Source organism: Serinus canaria, chromosome 2 (genome assembly GCF_022539315.1).
Source record: "Serinus canaria isolate serCan28SL12 chromosome 2, serCan2020, whole genome shotgun sequence".
Lineage (NCBI taxonomy): Eukaryota > Metazoa > Chordata > Aves > Passeriformes > Fringillidae > Serinus > Serinus canaria.
The window spans coordinates 99,995,932-100,018,525 of NC_066315.1; the positions used below are offsets into that span (position 1 = coordinate 99,995,932).

General features: G+C 38.6%; 1 protein-coding gene across 2 annotated transcripts in view; it reads left to right on the forward strand.

Moving 5' to 3' along the window:
• Nucleotides 1-22,594, forward strand: part of PIEZO2 (piezo type mechanosensitive ion channel component 2) — a 288,278-nt gene that overhangs the window by 150,752 nt on the left and 114,932 nt on the right. For both annotated transcript variants that reach the window (XM_018908712.3, XM_030232978.2), the window contains exons 5-6: nt 7,083-7,245; nt 20,553-20,763. In XM_018908712.3, coding sequence (XP_018764257.1) covers nt 7,083-7,245; nt 20,553-20,763 — 374 coding nt within the window. The remainder of the gene's footprint in view (nt 1-7,082; nt 7,246-20,552; nt 20,764-22,594) is intronic.

The following is a 22,594-nucleotide window of genomic DNA, read 5'->3' on the forward strand; positions in this document are numbered from 1 at the left end:
AGGGTCTCCTATGCAAACACTAAAGTGCAGTGGGCATTCCAGATTGAACCACTGGTAGTCGTGTGCTTTTTCTCTGTATTGGAGATAATTTGGCTTTGTAAAATGACAGTAATTTACAATGTTCATTGCTGTAATTGAGGGAAATATTATTCCCTCCTCATCTGCAGCTGACTGGAAAATCTAGATGTGTCTTTTACTTTCTGTGAGTATGTTATATGCTGGCAACAGAATGAAATGAAAAGTAGTTTGAAGTGATGATCTGTTCATGCTCCAACTAGAGTATGAAAACTGCGGAGAGAGGGAGAAAATATGTTTTGAAATAATCACAGAATGTCAGCCTGCTTCAGATTGTCAGCACTTTCTTTTACTCAGTACTATTGTGGAACATATGGATGTCTGTATGCCTTTATGCAAACACTTTGCTGCCTGTTACCAAATATTTACGAGCATTATGGACAAATTTAACTATGAATGTTTCGCAGAGATCAATGAATACTGAATCAGTGCTTAAGCTAAATCTGTACACAATGAGTGCCTAAGTAAGAAGTCTGTATGAGAAGTGTTCAAAGTGGAAACAGGGAGTTTCTTTGAAGAGTTAAGACCAAAATTCACTTATAGATGAAGTGTCCTCAGGTCTCTTCTGCTCACTTTGGCTCTGCCTCCATCTAGGATCACATTCCCATTTTGACCTGAAATAATTTGTGTAGCGGATGGACTTGTCATTTCCCCCGCTGTGCTATGGGGCTGGCAAGCAGAGCGCCATGGGTGTGGAGGGGATTTTGTTCCCTTCCTCTTGGCTGTGCAGCCTGAGTCCTGCTCCACATTTGGAGCTGTGGGACATGGGCAAAGTGAACTGAGTGTTGTGCTGTCACGAGTCTGGCAGTAGTGCAGCTGAGTGCTTTGCGTGATAGCTGAAAATCCCTGCTGAAGTTTAAATCTTCTGTGTGCTGCCCTGGGCAAGCTGGAGTTTGCCCTTTATTAGAAGATCAATGAACAAAAAGAAACAATAGGTGCTTTAGAAAGAGACAAATTGCCACGAACCATTGTTTAACTTGTTGCACATATCCATAATTTCTTAATGTTGAATGTTTTATGCAAGCAACAAGGCACCAAAATCTTGGCAATGTACATTTAGTTTCACATAGCTGCTCGCTCTCTCTGCATAGCGGTGTTTGGAAAGCAAATGTTTGGTTAATACGTGGTTAAGCACTTCTGCAATACAGAGTGTGTTCTTCATTGCAAGGTATCTTTCCTGAAAAAGCAAAGTGTACTTTTGGGTTTTGAATCTGTGCAGACATAGTTTGTAAGCAGTGATTTAGATTTTGCAAATACTTCAGGAGCCCTTTGAACTTGTGTGTTGGGTAGGTCAGTGCATGCTAAATATTTTTATAAGTAGTTTTCTATGCATTTTTGCTTCCCTCTTCCTCCCACGCATTTACTTTGCACGACCAATATTCTCTGAAAATGCAGCTTCAGGTATTTTGGGTAAAACACATGCCATGCTCTGCATGAACTGAAAGGACCATCATATTAAGGCAGTGCAGGAGAGAGAGTGAGCATACACAGCGCTGTGGATGTTAATATTTCAAAGTTTGTATTTTGTTTTTGTGATGTAATTTATTTTCTATTTGTTGATGAGCAAGGAGAGGACTAAGGGTAGACCTACCAGTGCTCAGCAGATTGTAAACTTTATCCATGGCACAGGTTTGACCTGAATATGGTGGCAAGGTTGCCATGTGAACCAACATAGAAAACTTGTCTTTTGAGCTAGTAGGGATAAGTATGGCACCATGAATATAAACTGTGAGCATCCTATATTCACTGAAGTGCTGGCTGTGGCTCAGAAAGGGTCTTCAATCCTTGGATTCAGATAAGTAAAGTGGGAGTTTCCCAGGAGAGAATATATCAGATCAGACATTTCATCCTTATTTCAAACTGAGAGAGGATAAGGAGCCTCTTTAACTAGCTTCTAGCTGCAGCCATTCCCATCACCCTCTTCCAACAGCAAGGATCAGCAGGCACATCTCTAAGGCCATCTGTTAGTACCCTCAAAGTTTCCACTATTTTTGGTTCAGAGAGGATACTAGTGATAAACAAATGGATCATTCATGGTACTGCGTAGCACCTGTGAAATACTGCCAGTCCATGTTTCCAGGGGTCCATGCTTGTGATTCTTGGGTCTGTTTTACCTCCAAACTAAATGATTACAGTTGCAGATTAAGCCCATGGGAATTCAGCTGTAAACATTTACAGAGGGCATTAATTACCCCGAAATATTAGATTCAATTAGAAATATCAGGTGTTTCACAGTCACCAAACAGATGAATGGAAATTATTAGCATCTATGCATCTCTTCCTTAGTTTATCACTTGCTAACTGCTAGTTACCTACCAGTATTACCTTTTTTATTTTATTAAATTAATTAGGAAGTAAAGAGATGCTATAGAAAACCCCTTAGGGGAAAAGAGGAAATATGTGTGCATGTGTGGAAAGATGTAGTATGCATGAATAAGATTTTTGATAACTTTTTTAAACTGCAATAGAAAATAGCATTTAAAATACTTTGTTTACTCAGTATCCAATATAAAATCAAGCTTTTTACAGTTCTTTAATCTGGAAGCATTATCTTATTTATTGTCTAACATAAGCTTAACATTGTGATACATTGCTGATGCTGAAGTAATTTGAGTTCTTTTTAAGAAAGACTGGTTGTTCTTTCCCATTTTTGTTTTTTTGTAACAAAATAGTAAATATTTAAAGTTGAAGACTGTTGGTATTCATTTTATATGTGGACTATATCATACAGTTAGCATGGTGTCTCATATGTGTGTTACTGGATATTTTAATTTTTTTAAAATTGAAAACGTTGCTGTTCTAATTCTAATATGTCTGCTACCTTTCTGGTTTTATTCTGTAAATCTGAAATAAAGAGGAAGTTGGCTTGTCTGCCATTGTGAAGAAAAGAAATCAGGCCAGGTTTGGCAGTATTAACACTTCACTGTTTACCAAAGCTTTGTACATTCAGTGGGAGTTAAATGATTTTAATTTGTGATTAACAGTTACTCTAGAAAGGCAAAAAAGTGAAAATTTTATTTTAAGAAAACAGAAATGTTGATTTCTACAGCTGCAAACAAGAATGTAATGTTTCATTATGATGACATTTGTTTTACTACCAGTAAATGTACATGAAGACAACGGTTCTAACATTTGTGTCCACAGCTATCTCCATTCTCAATGCAGATAAAGTAGGAAATTTTGCACAGTTTCTTGAGCAGCAGAGAAATATAGGAATAGACCAGAGTCACACAGTCCTAGGAAAATTCTGTATATGCACAGAAAATAGATGAACCCTTTGTAAAGTAGTAAGTTTAAAGTATTCAGCTGAAATCAGCAGGGGAACACACTGTCTGATGAGGAAACTGCTGTATTAGGAGTCTGTTGATGTGATAACAGTTTCACATATTGACAGAAAGAAAAGTCAATGAAGTTCCTATTGTCCTACAAAAGTTATTTTTGTTACAGAGGAACTCTTGCAACCCTAACTGTAATAGTCCCTTCTCTAAAAAAATTGTGTGCAATTTGATTTCTTTGGTCAAGGGAAAGTAAAAAACCATTTCAGAGCCCTAATCCATTGTGTATGTGTGTCTCTGTGTGTATGTGTATGCATGTGTGTGTGTGTGTCCATGCTCTTTTCTTCTGCATCCTGTAAGAAAGAAGGAAAAACCAAAGCTGCCATTTACTGTAATTATACTGCAGAATATGTTTCTGGCTGAGTTATAAGCTTCAGTCACTGGTATCTATTACAACTAAAGCTGCCCTGTAGGTAAATTATTTCATTTAAGTGAATAAATTATGCTTTACCAGCTGTAGATCAAAGGCTATGACCAATTCATTGAACACCATGAGATTCTTGCAGGGATTAACAAAAAAAAAAAAGCTGTTGTTGTAGGAGATCTGAATAGGTTTCCTGTTCTTCTGTTTAACTTCATAGTTTAAAAGCCTCTTTTGGGGGAAGGAGCACAATGTATAGACTGTTATCAAATGCAAAATATGACCATGTGTGAATGCGCAAATAAAGTGAGAAATGTTTGTGGAATGATGGCAGCATTTGCCATTCTTTTTTGTATTGCCAGAGATAACAAGTGGGAATAACTGATTTTTGTTTTAGCTTTTGCTGTGAAAAAGTGGGGAGCAAATTACTTGGGGTTGAATGAAGCAGTTTATTATTCTGCTTTACAGGAGAATATACATTTCTCTACATTCAAGCGATCTTTTGTTTCCTTTTTAATTATCACACCGAGGTCAATTTGTTTTCCTTTTCATGGGGAAGTGGGGACAGCATACATTTGCAACTGGTTTTGCTGAATAAACTATTCATGTGCAGAATTTTTCCCCACCCCGTGGTTAGGTATCACTGTTCAGGCTCTCTGTTGCTAGCCTGAGCTGTACGTTACATCTCTCACAACAACACACTAAATGATTTATTTTGAAAGATCAGAAGCACTTGGCTTGGAAAGAAACGTGAGCTGCACCAGGGGCAGGGCTCCCGCAGGGGTCTGCCCTCGGTCTAGGGAGCGGGATATGCAAAGGAATACCCAGCATGGCTCCATGGGAGTGCAATGTGAGGAAGGAGAGCCTGGTGCAATTAACAAGTGCTGGTACTTGAAGGCTGCCACTTTTTAATTTGTACACATGGTGAGTGATTGAATCTGAAGGACTTCAGAAGTGATGCAAAAATAATTTTTGATTTTCAATTAATTAAGAATCCAGATCCGTGTAAAGAGAAAAATCACTTGCAGAAGTGATGCCTTAAATTTTAGCTTTCATTTATTTTAGATTCTGTACTGACTTAGTGTGTGACTCTGAACTTCATATAAAGTGTTAGCAAGTTCTCTTCACAGGGTAGTTGGACAAAACAATCCTTTTCCAGCCTGAGAACCAAGGACACCACTGCAGCTTTAGGCTCAAGAAGTATAAACAACAGTGAATTGAGGAGAGCAGTCTGGGAGGACAGGACTTCATAACCTGAAGCTGTAATTGGATAATTGACCCCAATATGTAAATGGACCAAAATGTATAAAAGTGTCTAAATTAGTGACTGGTCATCCACTTTGCATCCATCTTGGGTCCATCTTGGGTCTGTCTTGGGCAGAGCCACGGCCGGGCTCTTGTGCTGCTCAAGGTGTACCCTTTGAAGGCCTTTTAAAAAATGCCTACTTTATTCCTTTAACTCTGCCTAGCCTCTGTTCCAGGTCAGCCTCTTTAAGCATCACAATGATCAGGATTATCGAAAAAAGTTCATTAACATTATTATGAAACCCATGTACACTGTTGTTGGAAAAAAGATTTATTAAATGTGTACTTTTCACCTCTTTCTGCCATGGTGCAGCCTGGGCTAATCTTCAGTGACATTAGGGGCCACCATACTGCAAAAAGAATGTGGGGCTCATGTCCAGCCTGGACTTTCTGTAATGTTAGCCACAGTGGCCATGCTCTCATAGCAGTTGACTCTACAGCATGCTGCGACCAGTGGCAAAAGAAATAAGCAAGCAGTCCAGCAAGGATTTTGCCATCTAACTCTTTTGCAAACCTTTCCATTTCTTTTTTTTTCTCTGTTTCAGGGCAGCTGAAAGCCATTCGAGAAATATTTTCAATCTACTTAGCTGCCGTACAGTGCATGACCATTCAGGGTTAAGCTGTTGAAACAAACATTAAAGCTAGCTTTCTGATCACTTACCTTATTCCCACTTTGAGCATATGTTATTTTGCAAGATACACATCAGTGGAAAAGCTGGGTCAGCAGAGCAGCAGTGATGGAAATGTTGGATTTGATCGTGGCTGTGTGAGCAGACCCACACGGTTCTTGACAGTGGTTATATTGTAATCACTTTAGAGACTTTTTTGATACTCCAGGCCTGCATTTAATCACAGCACTTGCAGGTAACTCCTTCACAAAGTTTGCTTTAGGCTTCAAAGCTGTGATGACGAAAGGCCAGAGGTGAACTCTTTCTTTGCATCTATAAAACAACCTGTTAGGTTTTCTACCAGTTCAGGCTATGAAGACCTAGTGCACTCACCTATGCCCAAGGAAATATACAGATGGCTCACCTGTCCTCAGAACTGATTGCAGACATAAAGCCCTGTAAAAAAATTAAATTGGAGCTGCATATTGAAAATGCCTTTACTTCACACTTTCAATTAATTATGATTATATTCTCTCATTAATAATTGAGAGTTTAATATGTGCATTCAGCAGTTTAATAAAAACTTTGTTGTGCCACTAAACCTAAATCCAGGCTCTCCTTTTTAACAGTGAACCAAATTCAGACTCCGCATCCAAATCCAAAAAGTTGTATTTGTATTGCCTAGTATAAGCAATTAAATCTGCACAATGAAACAGTGCAATCTTTTTCCTACATAAAAATCATGCCTTACAAACCTTTCAGAGCAGAAGAAAGGCTTCTTTGGCAGGGATTGAACACATTAATTAGCATTTAAATATTTGTACTTAAATATCCCAAAAGGTATTCAGATAGTCTGTTGAATAAAATGTATTAATAGTAAACATAATAAAACATGTTAAAATATTAAACACTTTCTGGTTATTCCTCTGTGTGCCAGGAAGAAGGATTAGGGCTCACTTAAGGGTGGACATCCTCATCTTTGGTGGACCTGGATATTGTTGTCTTTGCAAGGAATGCTGGTAAAAGGATTGTGCTTCATGCAGGTGGATTTTCTACATACTCAGCTGAAATCTTTCATGTTGAATTTGGAGGTTATTCCAGTATTGCTCTCAAAAAATTGATTCAGAATTAGGTTAATCAAAATGCTAAGTATCACTAAAATAAGAGTGTGCAAGCTCCCAACAAATAATCACTTATTCTATACTTCTGGAGAGCAAAAATATCTGTCTGTCTGGGGTTCCTCAATCATCTTTATATTTCCCATATTGCAAAGATTTGTTATTACTGACAGTTTGGGGTTTTTTCCTTGCCTTGAGCTTATTTTCTGTTCCAGTTGAAAATGCCATTAGAAGTAACAAACCTTTCTTTGTTTTTTGTTGTTTTTTTCATCCCATACAGTGTGAAAGGAGCAGATGCTGGGAACGTGATCAGACTATTTGTACCAGATATTGGGATGTTCATTGCTAGCCTGACAATATGGCTCATCTGCCGCAACGTGTTCCAGAAGCCGCTAACCGAGGACGCAGCGCAGTGCAACATGCAGTTTGAAAATGAGGAGATGGTATCAAATGCACATTTTTATCTGCATGGCTTTTAGTGAGCTTTGACTTTCGTGTGTTCTGAAGTGGTTTCATGAGCGCTGGCTATGTGAAGTAGTAAACTTTCTTTCAGGAAATGAAATGATTGGTTTTAAAGTGGAAAAATCTAAAGTTATTATGTTGAGAAAACAAAGCAGAATATGAAAAGTGGTAGATATGCTACAGGATTTTTCAAATAATGTTGAGTTAAGAAACAATCATGACAGTCCATCACAAGTTGTTCTTCACCAGAGCTGCTGGTTAAATCTGATAAGGTTGTTCTGCTACATACAGCTCTCAGTTTCTTAGGTAGCATTCCTATTTCCAAATCTCTTATCCAAGCAGCATCTGAGTGATTATCAGAAATTACTCTTAAAGAATGGAAGAGAGACTGTGCATTAAGTTCATGGAAGGAGTTATCAAAAACTTTGGTCATACTGAGGGATATTGAGAATAATTTCGGGGAATGGCTTAGCTGGAGTTGTTGATGTGTTTTCTGTGTCTTTTACTAGTGGGAAGAAGAGTAGCAGCGATACTAAATGCTGAAAAATCCACAGAAAGAGGGAAACAGTTTTGTAATATAAAAAGACGCAGTGGGAATTCAGGCCAGGGTGCAGAGAAATTCCTACTACTAATCTTAACATGTTTTTTATCAGGCTGTCTAGCATGGCTTGAGGCTCATTTTCTGTCTTCTTTTACATATGGGTGGAATGTTTTTTCTTTACTCTCAAAACACCATTTTTAGGGGAGACAATTTCAACTTGCTCATTTCAAATAGAAATTGAACTTTGAAGTGAGTGAAATATTTAGGGGGATCAGTTGCCCATTTTGGTGCCACGATGTAGAGTAAAAAGAGGCCTCTCTGCATGTTGCCAGGTTGTCTGGATTGTGGCAGTGCCAGAAGCTGGTCAAGTTTCTAGCACATAGAGAGATCAATATCAGGACTGTGCTTTATACTCAGTTGCAGTTGGAATTCTTATGGGCTCTCCTGGCAGCTGAGGATTGCCTGAAGGTTACAGCTTTTTAACTGCACATTGAGGATATGTAGGGTTTGGTTTGATGTGCATTTGCAAAGCTTTGTGCCTCCTGGAACATGGTTTTATCAGTTTTAAATCTGCTTTATCGTTGAAGCTGTGCAAAATGGATTTTGCAGAAGGCTAGAACCCTGGGCTATACCCAGAAAAGGAAAGAAGTGTGGCTTATTAGCATGGTTTTGTGTTCAGCTCTCCTCTTAAATGAGTTTTATTTTACCAAAGTGAGCTCCAACAGACTTCTTTGGTGCTCTTGATCTTCTGAAGAGAAAGTATTCACAAGCACAAAACAGGAGCAATCTGGTGGCAGAAACTCAGAAGAAAGATGGGCATAGTTTGGTTCCTCTGAAACCAGATGATGATGTTTAGATATTCACTTTTTCTTTGGTTCAGAGGTGAGCCTAGGCCTGGGGTCTGAGTCAAAGGGAGGTCAGTGTCCTGGGGAGGATGGGTGCTGGCTTTCAGGCTGGGTTCAATAGCCATTTCCCTCCAGTGCAAGGGAAAAACTGAACTAAAAACCTTAACTGCATAGCACAGAGTGTAACTTTGTATGGGCTGGTCCTGGGCTGGCTACCTGGATGCCAAGGCAACAGTATTCCATAAGGGCGGAAGGAGGGAGAGAAGAAAACTCTGACTGCAGAGAAACATGAATACTGGGCAAATAGAAATGTGTGTAAATATGTTTTTCTTCTTCACATCAAGACCCAGTGAATATTATTTATGTTCTGTAAACTGCATGTATTGCAGAATATTTAGTGAACACAGTGGCTGTGTTTAGATTTAGTGACACCCAAAGCTCTATCACAGGCTTTTTTTTTTTTAATGGATAATATTTTCTGTTATGTGAGGGGATCCCAAATACTTCAAGGAATTCTTCCCTTCACAGCCAAAATGATGCATTTGCACCAGAGTAATCTGGTAGCTTTTTAAACATTGAGTGAAATGGAGAGTGGAAAATCCAATGCCTATTCAACATGTTTTTCCAAACTTCAGTTTTCTCTTTCTAGGTGTCTGCTCATAACATCCTGGAATCATTTCTGCTAGTTAGGAGAAGGAGGCAGAAGCAGCTGAATCTGCAAGGAATATGTATTTGGCAGGACCTACTGAAAGGAACCTAATGCATATGCAGATCAGGCCACTGAGTGTCTGAATTTGGGAGAATGTTGGCATAGTCTAAAATCAGTCCAAACTGTGTAGGTTTCACATAATTTTCAATTCTTTCTTGGTAGAGTACACTGGAAAAGGGAAGACTTAGTAAGTGACCAGTCCTTTGAAATCTGCATGAGCTGACTGATGCCTGTAGTTCTGTGTTGGTGCAGCTCGTTACTGAGGCTGTAACTCCACTGAATTAGAAAACACAAACTGAGTTGCAGCAGCAACTGTCCTACAAAAAGACACTTCAGAAAAAGTGCTGAGCTTGGTATTTTACCTCCAAGGGAAATAGTCCTGGGTTTGTTAGACCAGTCCTGTAGGTAATTCTAGAGTAGAAGAGCTGCTGCTGCTGAGAGTTCCTGCCACCAGCCCTCAGAAATTTGTGGTAGGACATTTTGTTCAGATTGCATCAGCTGATTTAAACAGCCTTAGCAGAGCCTTTAGAGAGGTAAGTTTTGAGGTTGATAGATGCCTAGCCACAGATGGTTCCGTAAATCATGTATTTCCAAGCCAAAGCAGTGTCTTGTAGCTATACCTTCTTGCATTAAATTATTTACATTGAATGATTCCCAGATCTCTTTGCTTTGTAGGAGAGTGAAATACTATCAAAGTAGGCTTAATTAAAAAAGAAAGGTTAATCTATTTTCTCCTTCCAGCATTTCTATATAGGAAAACCTGTTAAATAATTGGTTTAATACCACTATAACTAACCTTTTCAAAGGACTGTGTGAGCCCAACACATTTCAGTTGATATATGGGCATGTTGTAAAAATGCCACCAGTTGAGCAGCTGTTATTTTGGCATGGCAGTAGCCTTTAGAAACCAGCCATGATAGATCAGATTGCTTTTGGATTGAGATGCAATTCAAAACAAGAAAAAGTATCAGAATCCAAAGAAAGAACAACAAGGATTTGTTGAAAAATGGATGTCGTTCTCCATTACACTGCATCCAACTTTAAGGGAAACAGATCTCCATCAGAAAAGTTTATTCTGCAGAACAGAACTGAGGGAGGAGGCTCTAAGGCAGTGAGATTCTCAATTATTTGTAAGTAACGTTATCCCAGGAATAAGCAGAGTGTGGTTTTAATTAACAGTGAGTCATGGAGTAGGAAGGTCTGCCAGATACCAGGCTGCAGTCCAACTCATTACCACCCCTAAATGGTTGCACACTTGGAGCAAACGTGTCTGCAGGCCCTTTTTATTAGGGCCCAGAAAATTTAAAGCAGGTGAATTCAGCTGGAGACAGGCCCGGGTTGCAAATGCTGAAAAGCACAATGCCAGTCACAAGGTGTGAAAGGTGGAAGAAAATAAGAAACAACAGTTAACTCCCAGCTGCAGCTGAAAGCATGACATTTTTGATTTGGAGCAGATGGTGGTTTATGTGCCAAAATGCAAGTACAGTATATACAGTCTGATAGGTATTAGAAAGGAAGTAGCCTTTTCTTGAGACTGTGGATGAATTCTTGATGTTTTAAGTGACAGTGGCAGGAAGGAAAACCCTTCTGCAATTGCACAACTGAAACTTTAGAAGAGGTGTTGATCTTAGTTGAAAAAACCCTGTTGTAGTCTTCAATGCAGCTTGCTCGTAAAGCACTTGCTGCCTTGCCCATAGAAGCTCATTTCTCATACACGATGTCCTAGAAAGCAAATAGGACCATTAGGTCCTTACTTTGTCTCATAAGCAAGGTTGATCCCAAAGCTACCACCCATCCTCTTTTCTGCAGCAGTCAGAGATTTGTTTGGGATCTCAAAAGAGAAAAAAAAAGAAGAAAAAAATAAGGAAATAGAGGATCTTTTTTTTTTTTAGTAAACTAAAGTTTGAGACGAATGTGAGGAGAGCTTGGCCTGGAGTCAAAATACTAGGGTGGAATCGGGAGGACCATCATGGTTCTCACTTTGGCCATGAACTTGGTTTGTGTCCTCAAGTCTATTACTTCATCTGTCTCTCGACTCCTGGTCCCTGGGCACACAGAAGAACTAAAAATGATTCATTCCCCAGCTTTGTCCATCAAAACAGTGACAGGCTGTTTGTCTTCCACATGCATTGAGCATGGAGTGCATTGAGAGCTCTCACTTGCTCCTGGTCCCCAAGTGTAACTGCAGTACATTTCATACAGGACAGAGCAGACAGGCTCTGAGAACTGCCCATGCCTTGTCCAAGCATAGGAATTACACTTTTAGACCAGTATCCTTATCCTGAAAGTAGCTGGTACCTGCTGGATAAGGACAACAGCAAATAAGAAAATACCCTTCTGCAATCTTACAGTTTATCCTGATCTCTCCTCGTGTGAGAATGACTTTAATCCTAAAGCATGTGGTTTCAAATCCCTTCCAAAACAGGTTGTTTATAATTATAGCTACTCTGAATAATCTTGTTAAACATATAATTACCCAGACTCTTTTAAAACCTCATTAGTTTCTGGGCTTCAGTGATATCATCAAGCAAGGACTTTCACAATTTAATAAGTGCTCTTTGATTTTATTTTGAGTTTAACACTATTTAATTTTATGGAAGGTCCCTTGTATAACATGTAATAAATTAGAGTGAGATGGTGTAAGGGAAATCAAATGTATTTATTATCTTCTATATTTGACCTTTAAAGGCTAAGCAATCTCTGGGGTTTTTTTAAATTTCTTTTGTCATTTTAATTACTTTTTTTTTTCCTGTACAAACTATAGTTCTACAATATTCTTTTGAGATGCAGAGATTATCAGTTCCTCAGCATTTCAGGCAAGGTCTTACTGTTGATTTAAATTATAATGTTATGACATTGATTATTAGGTTCAGGGATTTTAGGATTAAGCAATTCTACCAGCATATCACCTACCTGAATGTCCCACATAAGTGAACAGCTCTGAGAAAGATCTGATGTCCCAGTCTTTGCAGTTGCATTTTTCTTGCCCTCAGGTGTAACCTGCCTTAAGCACTCTACAGTGGTGCCCATGCCCATGGTTTACAGAACCATCCTATTTTTCTTGAAGCCTGTGATGGATATATTTCTCCTTAGATGATTTATTGCTTTGTGTTTGTGTCTTAATTTAATTAGATTTTACTGGTATCAAACATTTACCTGACTTGACTAGTGGTCATTGAAATGGGATGCTTTGGCTCTGATTTTTCTAAACATCTTCTTTCCATGTGCAACTCCTCTTTCAATATTTGCTTCTCTTCTGAGATAGAAAATTATTGCTATTGTAGGACATATTATGGAAAAAGAGCTTCTTAGAGAGGGTTGGGATGTTTTGGCTTCTTTGAGCTTCCTGATGATTCCTCTATTATTTTTCATCTTTTTTCTTCTTGTTGCCCTTATTAAGCACAGCACGAGCTTACTCTTTCTAATTGGTTATTAATGTTTCTCTGATTCTGACCTCTGGAGAACTGGTCAAACCCACTTGGTCTTTGTGTGCTTTGAACATGGTATAAACAGGATTTTAAACTTTTTTTTTCCTGCAGTTTTAAGAGTAGATGAGGTTCCCTTATCTCTTTGCTTGTGATGTTTGTAGTGGTGAAGTTTGCCAGACCTTACACAGCTGCCTCCCTCAGTAACAATTCTAATGCATCTCATCTTAACAAGGGTCAAAAGTTTACAAGTTACATTACCTCCTTGGTTTGATGCACATGTCTTTGGATAAGTCTTAACACAAATATGTAATTATACTTCAGCAGGCTGCAGCTACATGATGTTACATAGTGCAGTGTGTTACCAAAAGCTGTCAGCCTGCTGGGCAGGAAACTTCAGTGTGCACCTGTCCTGTTCTGGGCAGAAACACGACAGGATGCAATTCTTCTCGTGGCAGCTCTTCACTGGGGTTGCTCACAGTTCTCCCTTCCAAGTTTTGAGATACAGATTTATTAACAAAGAGATTAAAATCCTGGAATACTACTGCCTTTGGACAGCCTAAGTGATGAATAACACATCAGGAGAAGGAATCTCTTGACTCGTGCAATTCAGTCTTCTGTTACTGCAGGCAACTGTATCACACAATTCCCTCTGGAAGGTAGAAGGCACCATCTTGAAAACATGGCAATTTTCCTTCATCCCCTTGTTTCAGAAATGACCCTGTTTTGTAATTTTGCTTTTCTGGTGGTTAGAAAACATCTGATTTGTATTGTACATATACTCATAGCTACCTTATAACCTTTTTAGTTCTTCTGCTCTTTTGCTTCAATATGTTTCCTTCTCTAGAATTAATTTCTCTGGTTGGGAGAAAAAAACTCACATCTGTCTTTAAAGGTTGTTCTGCAACACAGAAGACAAGTGACTTTGGATCCTCTTGAAGATTAGACATCATATTCTCCTATTTATCCCAGTAGTCTGAGGTTCTTCAGAGTGGTACTGGAGAAGTATCCAAGTCACTCTGGTTTGCAAATAACCACAGCACCACGTTTGGGTATTTATTTTCCTTCTCAGCAAGATGCATACTGGTACAATAGGTGTATTTCTTGGGCCAGGAATTACTCCATATGGGTGCTGTGCACACCTGCTCTAGCTCAGTTAACTGCATTGTGCCTTGTAGTCATAACCCAACTCTTCCTATTTCTCTTTCACTAAAAAAGAAGTGTTCAATTGTCTCAGGCCAAACCACTAAAATCTGCCTGTGAGTTTTCCTCTCTTTTGCATTTGGCTTCCATCCCTGACAACCTTCTGAAGTCGAGATGTGTTTCAATATTGGCCCAATGAGCTGTGTGCTGAAATCACTCAGTGTTTGCTCAGGTGAGATGGGTACTTTGGGAAGTGAAATAATCCTGGTTCTCTCAGTACAATATCTATTTTATGCAGGATTTAATGAGTTGCCTTCCTGTTATCCTGATTCAGAACAGTGCTTGTCTTTATTAATTTATTTTGAATTTTCTTTGACTGGCTAAATGCTTCTGTCTTTATGTGTTTCCAGTAAATAGCTGGTCCTTTTTGTTTTTGCAATGAGTTACTCTTTCCCACAGGAGATTTTACTGTGGAGGTGTATGTATGGCATTTATTACTGCAAACACACTGAAAGTTATTTCCAATATACATCTATCTTTCTGTGTGGGCCTTGAACCCAAGCTTTAGCACACTTAAGATCTACCAATGATCAAATTTTTCAGTAAGATCTATATGACTTAATGTATTATTTTCTTTTAAGTGATTCTGCTGAGTAATCTAAATTATTAAAATAAACTCTTTAAATTCCAAGATGCATCTATCTCAGTAATGTCACACCTTCCAAAATGTTCACTGCAATCCCACGCTTGATTAGTTCAGCTCATTTAGCAGGGCCTTCCCCTGAAGTTACAGTTTCCTTTTTCTATCCTGGCTTGCAGCCCTCAGCTTCCTCTCCCTGCCCATCCCCTGTTTGGGTAGCCTGGTGTTCCCCTCTGTCTTTCTGTAGATCCCATGTACCTCACACAAGATGACCTTAAAGAAGATACTTTTCCCAAGCAGCCCCATCTCTGCAGGAATCAAGTTCAATGACATGTGGAAATCATTTATGTGAAATGTTTGAATCTATTCTGTGGCAGGAAGAGCAAGGACATCCTCTTCTCACATGCTGATGCTTTCAGAACAGTGGAGTTCTACGCTTTCTTGCAAAATTGAAAATTCAATAAATGGTTGTGTTAACATGGTTTAGTATTGACCACAGATTGAAACTACAGTCATTTATATCACATTAAGGGCTTGCAGTTTCTTTGATGGTAAAAGAAGTAGCAGTTCAGTTTCTTTTCCAGCTTTTTGACTCACAGCTGCATCTGTCTAAGTAATATTGTTTTATTTTGATTATTTTTTCTATATTCACTTACATATGTGCTACTTCTAAAAGCAAGTAAGTAATTAATTCTTCCTACTGCTGCAACTATCTCATATTTGAAGATAAAGATAGTAGATCTTTTTAAGGGGGAAAGAGGGCTTTTAGAGCAAACTTACTAGTAGGAACTCAGTCCTGTTAGGTAGGTTGAATGCAGTTGCTAAGTGACTATGGAGGCAATTGAACCAAGTGTGAGAGGAGAGAGCCTGTTTCTATTGTTCTGCTGGTAAAATTGAATCAAATATATTTTCTCAGATAATTCCTAAACCAAGCTGTTCATTACAGGGGTTTTTTGAAATGGGAAGTTCAGAAACCTGGGCCTCGTGGTTTTAACAGGCTTAGATGTGTAACAAATCATATCTGTGTTACTCTATCACAGGCATGGAATAAAAATCTCTGATTAGAGGTAAAGAAGTAGTTCTAGGTGGTGATATCTTGAGAGAATCACACTTTGACAGTGGCAGTGTCAGCAGGATGGTGTGACTGTGAGTCCCAGGGCACACAGACTACAGGGCAGCACGAAGACAATCCAGCCCCATTGAGAGAATCTGGTGTGGCTATCAGCAGCACGGGTTAGAAATCTGTGCTGAGGTCTGGAATGCTATAGCTAGAAAAGTGTAACATTCCCACTCTTCTCTATATTCTGGTACTGGCTGGGAGTGTCAAAATACTGAAAAGAGGCTATTTGTACTACGTTTATGAGCCAAGTACAATGAAGAAGCGCCTGAACCCCCACAGGAACTTACGCTTGTGAACTTAGCAGTGTGTGCTTGAAAGGTCCCAATAATTAATGCAACAAATTCAGTGGGATGGGAGTTAGGAGACTTGCATCCCCTTAGGTATAATAATTCTGGTTAATTAAATTTTCTTGCTGTCAGTATTTGAGTTTTTGAGGTTTATTTGTGTCCCCTCTAGAATTGAAAAGTCAATAAATGAGCAAATTTGTGTTTACAGACACAATACTGTTAAAAGTAGGTACAAAGCAAGAAGTGCTCTGAGGCAAAAATGGGGTTTAGGTTAGAGTTAAGGCTTCCTGTTAGTAAATACATCTCTGGGACCAGAGGATATCTCTGTGCAGTAGTGTTTATACTGTACCAGATGAAAGCTTTAAAAGTTGGATGTTGAAAAAGCAGCCCCCAAAGTAGCTAATGGACATTCTGGCCTGGCCACAAGAGCAGCTGCCATAGCTGCCACAGGAGCTGTACTGTTTCCTTGCCTGTTCTCTATCTCAGTTTGGCAGTTTAAAAAAGTGTTGTACAATAAATACTCCAGGGACTTCCACATGATTGCTAAAAAACCTAAACTGCATTTAGTTTGTTTATAAAAAGTCCTGGGGCCCTGCTCTACAGAGCAAGGGTCATGGAAACACATGTTTATGGCTTCACAAATGCTCTATACTCCTTGAATGGAGAAGTTTATTTGATTTAATCAGCATCCACAGGGATCCTGTAATTGCATAATAGGTAATTTATTATGGAAGTAAAAGTATTTTTCTAACTGTAGCCTATGTAGCATGGGTTTGTAGCTTTAGACTAATCCCCATAGTAAAAAGGAGCTTTGCAAAGCAGCCTGACTGAAGTAATGGTGTTCTGTGATGAGCGTGTACTTGTATGGCCTTTTAATCATCAGAAAGTGTTAAAGCAACAAGCACATTATCACCATGTTGGATGTGAAAACTGTTCACTGTTTGCTTGCTTCTGCAGTTGGAAGTGCTCAATGTGAGAAAATGGAAAGCCAGCCCAGATGATCCAGTTAGAGGGCGGTGAATATGAGAGTAGGGAATCCGAAGTTTGTCTTTTTGACATACACTGAAGCATGACCTTCCATCTACTTCAGCAAAGGAACATGGCCTTTCATCCTGGATACTGAATTAAAAACAGATATGTTTGGGTTAAAAAAAAAAAGACAGTAAAATCAAACCTAGAGCAGTTTAACTGTCATTGTTTTTGCTGACATAGCCATCAACTGTGTCATGAAACGAGGCAATTCTCGCACAGCCATATCATTGATAATTCTGGCTGCCCTGAAAAGCTGCAAATCAACATGCATCTGCTCTGAAAAAGCTTCTGGGACTCCATATGATGGTTGTTGTTAATCATGCTATTTGCCAGCTTGTCCTAAACTGGCAGGAGTTTAAGAGGAGAGCGGTTGAAGAACTCCAACTCCCAAAACTTTTGCAGTTTTAGAGGGAAAACTTGGGAAATCAGTTTGGTATTTCCTGAGGTTTAGAATGCTGAAATTTTCTTTCCAACATCTGATGACCTCAGGAACACCAGAAGTAGGTTGTTCTGCATTTCCTGTGAATGTTTGTGATGTCTTAATTTTCTTGCTGAACTTGGAATTCATATTTTCATATCGAAATAAAAGCTGAAAACTAAGGAATATTAACTTCTTTGGTAACTCATGGACACTGAAGCTTTTAGCTATGCTTAAAGTGTAGAAGTCTCAGTCCATGGAAACTTTGGACCATCATCTCCTTCTCAGCTTCAGTCATATCCTGGTCCATTGAAATATCCTCTTCCCTAGTGCTTCTCCCTGCATGTGCTGTGTCATACATGTCAGGACTAGATTATTAATGCTTAACTCTCAAGGCAAAATGTAGCCTAAATGTTCTTTATATTAATAAGGCAAGATTAAATAGCCTTAAAAGTTAAAAAATTATGATTCTAGTTATGACATAAAATCCAAAGATCTATTTTGAAGAGATTTTGAGGTGTGAATTTGGCATTTGGCACCTGAGGTTAGGAAGGCAAGTAGGGATGAGGGACAGAGAAGTATATCGAGTCCCACCTTTCACTGGGATGTTTTCTGTGGTTTCCTTACTTCTGTGCCCTCCTTTTTATTTTATTATTTGAAGGCATTGTGTGTTTTTCTCCAATTTATACTTAAAAATATTTTGCATTTTTTTTCATTTTCCCCACAAAAACATTTTATGGTTGTTTGCAGAATATTTTATTATTGTCTTTTGTGACTCTTCAGACTTTTATTTCCTGTTCCTATGTGTAATTCATAGCAATCAGCAATTTTAAGCTGTAATAAATACATGAATCCTGTCTTTATGTTTAACATAGTATTCAAAGACAGATGAATACTGATGGCCTTCCATGAAATAATTTATTTATTTTGATTCCTATATACTTTTTAAGTGAGTGTATGTTTTAATGTGTATTGTCTTCAGCAAGCTGAAGGCACAAACTGAAGAAACAAAGGTCTCCTTCATGCAAATCTATGTTTAGGAAGTGTACCATTTCAAAACCTTTAAATGTCCATCAGTCTCACTCGTTCTCCTACTTTGGGAGATGGATGCTATTGAAGGTTTCACTGTTCACTGGTTACGTTAAGCTCAAGGCACAGAGGACTAGAAGCAGACCAGGAGAAGCAGGATTGGACCCAAAAGGACTAGATGAAGAACATGTTAATCTAGTATTTGTAACACAAGCAAAAAATGATCATTCCGTTTGCCCTTTGTTTAACTTCCTCACTGAGACAGCTCTGGCGGAAGTTAGGGCAGGAAGTATTGCGGTGCCTACTGTCAGCATTCTTTCTGAATATTTAATGTTTCCTATCCTTGGGATAGGAGCTCAGATATGAGCAGCAGTGATGAACAGACAGAATGCCTCTTTGTGCTGATGGCTTGAAATGTGATGACTGCAGGTTTAGGGCTGCCATCTCCCTATTAGTTTGCATAAGGAGCTAATAATTTATATTTTGAAAGCTGTATAGGTGAATGCTGAAAATAAGAAAGCAATTAAAGTTCTACTATACCCCATGAAAAATATATATTGCTAGTGAAATAGCTGGATAGGTCCAAAGGAAATGTAGATTTCCCAGATCAGCCCTCTGTATTTATTAGATATTTCGTTGTCTGTGAAATAGATTCTTTAGAACAAGCAGGTTTGTTTGGGGGTTTGTTGGTTTGTTTGCTTGTTTGTTTTCCTGAGCATTCACAATGATTTCAGTGCTCTGAAGTAAGAGGAGAAAGCTGGCAACAAACTTAGAGGTGAAATGAAGGAGTGAAGCCATCTACAGGGAATTTTGTTCTTCTGGGAATCCACGTAATGGCACAGAAGAATTTGGTTAAGTAGGCTGAGAGTTCATCTGTTCCTACTGCAATCTTATCTGTCAGTGTGGAATTTTTTCTACCAAAGGTCACCAATGCATATAAAATCGCTATTCTGATGAAAAATGCTAATAATCTCCTTTTTTTTAATTTCACAGATAGAGATCTGGTTTGGCCAGAACTAGTGTTAGCTAATACAAGTCTAAATTACTGCCAGAAAAGCTATTCTGTATTACACCAAATGAGAACCTGGCTCAAAACTCTTACTTTTTTTTCTTTTTATTTTAATATGCCCCTTAATTTCCATGAATGACTAATTTTTCCATAATTTATGTCTTTGTGTGGGCCTCTTGCTAATCCTGCAGATTCTTACTGTGGGTTGATGATTTAGTCTGCACCACTCAATAGTTGCGTATGTCTTCTGGTTTCCAAGATACGATGGAGACTTGATGGTGAAGGCACTGCCAAATCCTAACAAACTGCTCAAGTATGATGGGCCTTTCCACGTTTCCTTCTTTTCTGTTTTCCATTGTATAGTTCTAAGTCACTGGTCTCATTACCCCTGCTAAATTGTTGTAGATCACTCAAGATTCACTACATCTCTCTTGCTCACATTTTCACCTTTTCTTTCACCACCTGTTGATCTCCACATTTCTCATTCTCTCCCCAAGCCTCTCTCTCTCCCCAAGTCTTTTTCTTCTCTCTCAAACTGCCCTTTCGTCACCAATGAGTTATCTGTGCATTCATTTCAACCCTTGGTGCCCTGTTCCAGATCACTCCTACTTGCTCCATTCTAGATTTTGCCTTTAGAGAAAGGGTTGATGAAAAATGGGTTTGGAAAGGGTTTGATATTGAGCAATATCAACCCAGGGAGTACAGTTTTTGGAGCTTATAACAAACCTTTGAGGCAAAGAGTAGTTTAAAAGATATTAGATAGCAAGATGCTTATCTTTCTAAGAATGCTGAACTAATCAAACCAAATTTCATGTGTAAATGAGCAAGCAGCTGGTTGTGCAGCCTTTCCCAGAGACCACCTTTAACAACCTTTTATTTTGAGACAATTCTGTAGTGGGAGCCATCAATGTACATCTCTAGCTTTAGTATGTCTTTCTTATGTCTCACTACTTGGCATAGTCAAAGATTGTAAGAAGACTTCATTGTTAAATAATATATGTGTGGCATTTAATTTCAAATTCCTTTTTGTCTCTTCTCTCTCTCTCTGTGTTTTTGCATTCTATTTTTTCTTTCCTTTCTTTTCCTTTAGGCTGTAAGAGAAAAATTAGAGCCAGATGATGCTTTGATGTATGAAGAGGATCTGGATGACGATGACTGTGGAGAAGCAGAATTTGAGGAGACCATGAAATTAAAACTGCTGCGTAGAATTGCCTTCCTAGCATCCAAACTGAGGGAGTTTATTGGCAATATGATAATCACCACTGGAAAAGTTGTTGTTACAATTTTACTTGGTTCAGCAGGTTGGTGTATTTGAAAAATTTCCTCGGGAGCCCATTAGGTTCTGCGTTTAACAAATGAGTTTTCAGCACTTTGGCACCTGCGGGAGTAAAAATGGAAATTTTTAAGGGAAAAGAAATTGCTGCTGATTTTATTAAATTAACTCTTTGGCAAGTATTGGAATATGCTGAGTTGCTTAATTTTTATGTGCTGATACTGTTTGGCCCTGTCTTTCCGTTTATGATTTTCACTGTTGCTGTTATAACCAAACGGTGAATGGGGGGCATATTATAGATGGCTATATATATTGTGTGTGTGTAATGTAAATACATACGTGTGTATATATATGTATATATATATATATATATACACACACGTATGTATTTACATTAAAGAGAATTCATAGATTTGGTTTCATCCCTTCTAAGTGTAAAAAGGAACTGTATTCACATAGCCTTTAAAAAAAATTTGTTTGACCATGTAGTGTGTAAAAAGAGTGATAAACAGACTTCCTCTTGTTTTTTTAATTTAGTTGGTAAGAGTAGTTGTTTTGATGTTATATAGCCTACCTTTTTGTAAGACATTTGATTTAATACCACATAATCAGCTACAGCCAGAACAGAAGTGTACAAAACTACTATAGGTTTTAACTACTGAATTCAAAATTAGATCATGGAACTGTAGATTAGCATTTGTCTGCCAACTCACATGTTTGAATGGAGCAATACATATAAATGTTAAAACTTAACATATAAGTTGTCAGTATATGAAGTATAAAACAACAGTACAAAACAGTATAAAATGACAGTAAATAATTGATACTGAATGATGAGATTGGAGGTGGGGCCGATTTACAAAGGCAGGTTTTTTCATTAAGGCAAGAGTGCTAAACAGCCTTCCATGTAGCCAAATGGAAAGTAATACATCTAAAAAGATAAAAATATGTGGGCTACCATAGGGCCTGACACCAGTGAAGAGATATGCCATTGAAAAAATCTCAAATAAACAAAATCAAAAAGCCTGATGTCACTGTACAGAGGTGAACATCATCCATGTTCAAGGGGAAGCAGAAGGATTGTGCAGCAGTGGCAGGGGGCAGTTTCTTCGGAATGGTGATGGGCATCTTGCCTGTGGAGCTCCAACACAAGCCAAGAAGTGGGAGGTGTTCAGAGTAGAGTTACAAAAAGTACTTGAGGTTTGAAAAGCCTGTACTCCAGAGAGAGACCTTGAGCTTTATAAGTTAAATACTTCCCTACTTACCTTGCCAAAAAGATGAAGGGTGACTTGACTGCAGCTCGAAAGAACTGACAAAGATACAAAGTGCTTCCATTTTTTAAGGTATCTCATCTAGTAGAATTGATAATAGGAGCCAACAGTTAAATGGTAAACCTAGGCAGTTTCAGGCCAGAAATAAATTTTGTATTTTTCACAGCCAGAGTAACTGGCCATAATAAATAACTTATTTTAGGATATCGTGTGTTCTCATTCTCCAGAAGTGTTGGAATAAAGACAAAGTGTCTCTTTGTAAGAAAAGAAATAGTTACGGGCTTGAGGCAAAAATTTCTGGGTGAAGTTTTACAGCACAATAGGTGAAAGCTTAAAATATGATGAGAAAGATGTGATGGTGAACCTCAGGCATGTAACTGTGGATATCAGTCCTTACAATGCCTGGACTCAGCTCAGCTCAGCACCATCCCTGGAAGGGTTGCTCCCAAAAGACAAGTCAAACCAGCACATGGAGAGGGGCAGGGCCAGCAGGCACACTGGAGTATGAGGCACCAGGAGCCTGCAGGTCTGTCCTGAAGAAGGTGGCTCCTAGACATCTACTAGTGAAAAAGCATAAAAATAAGTTTA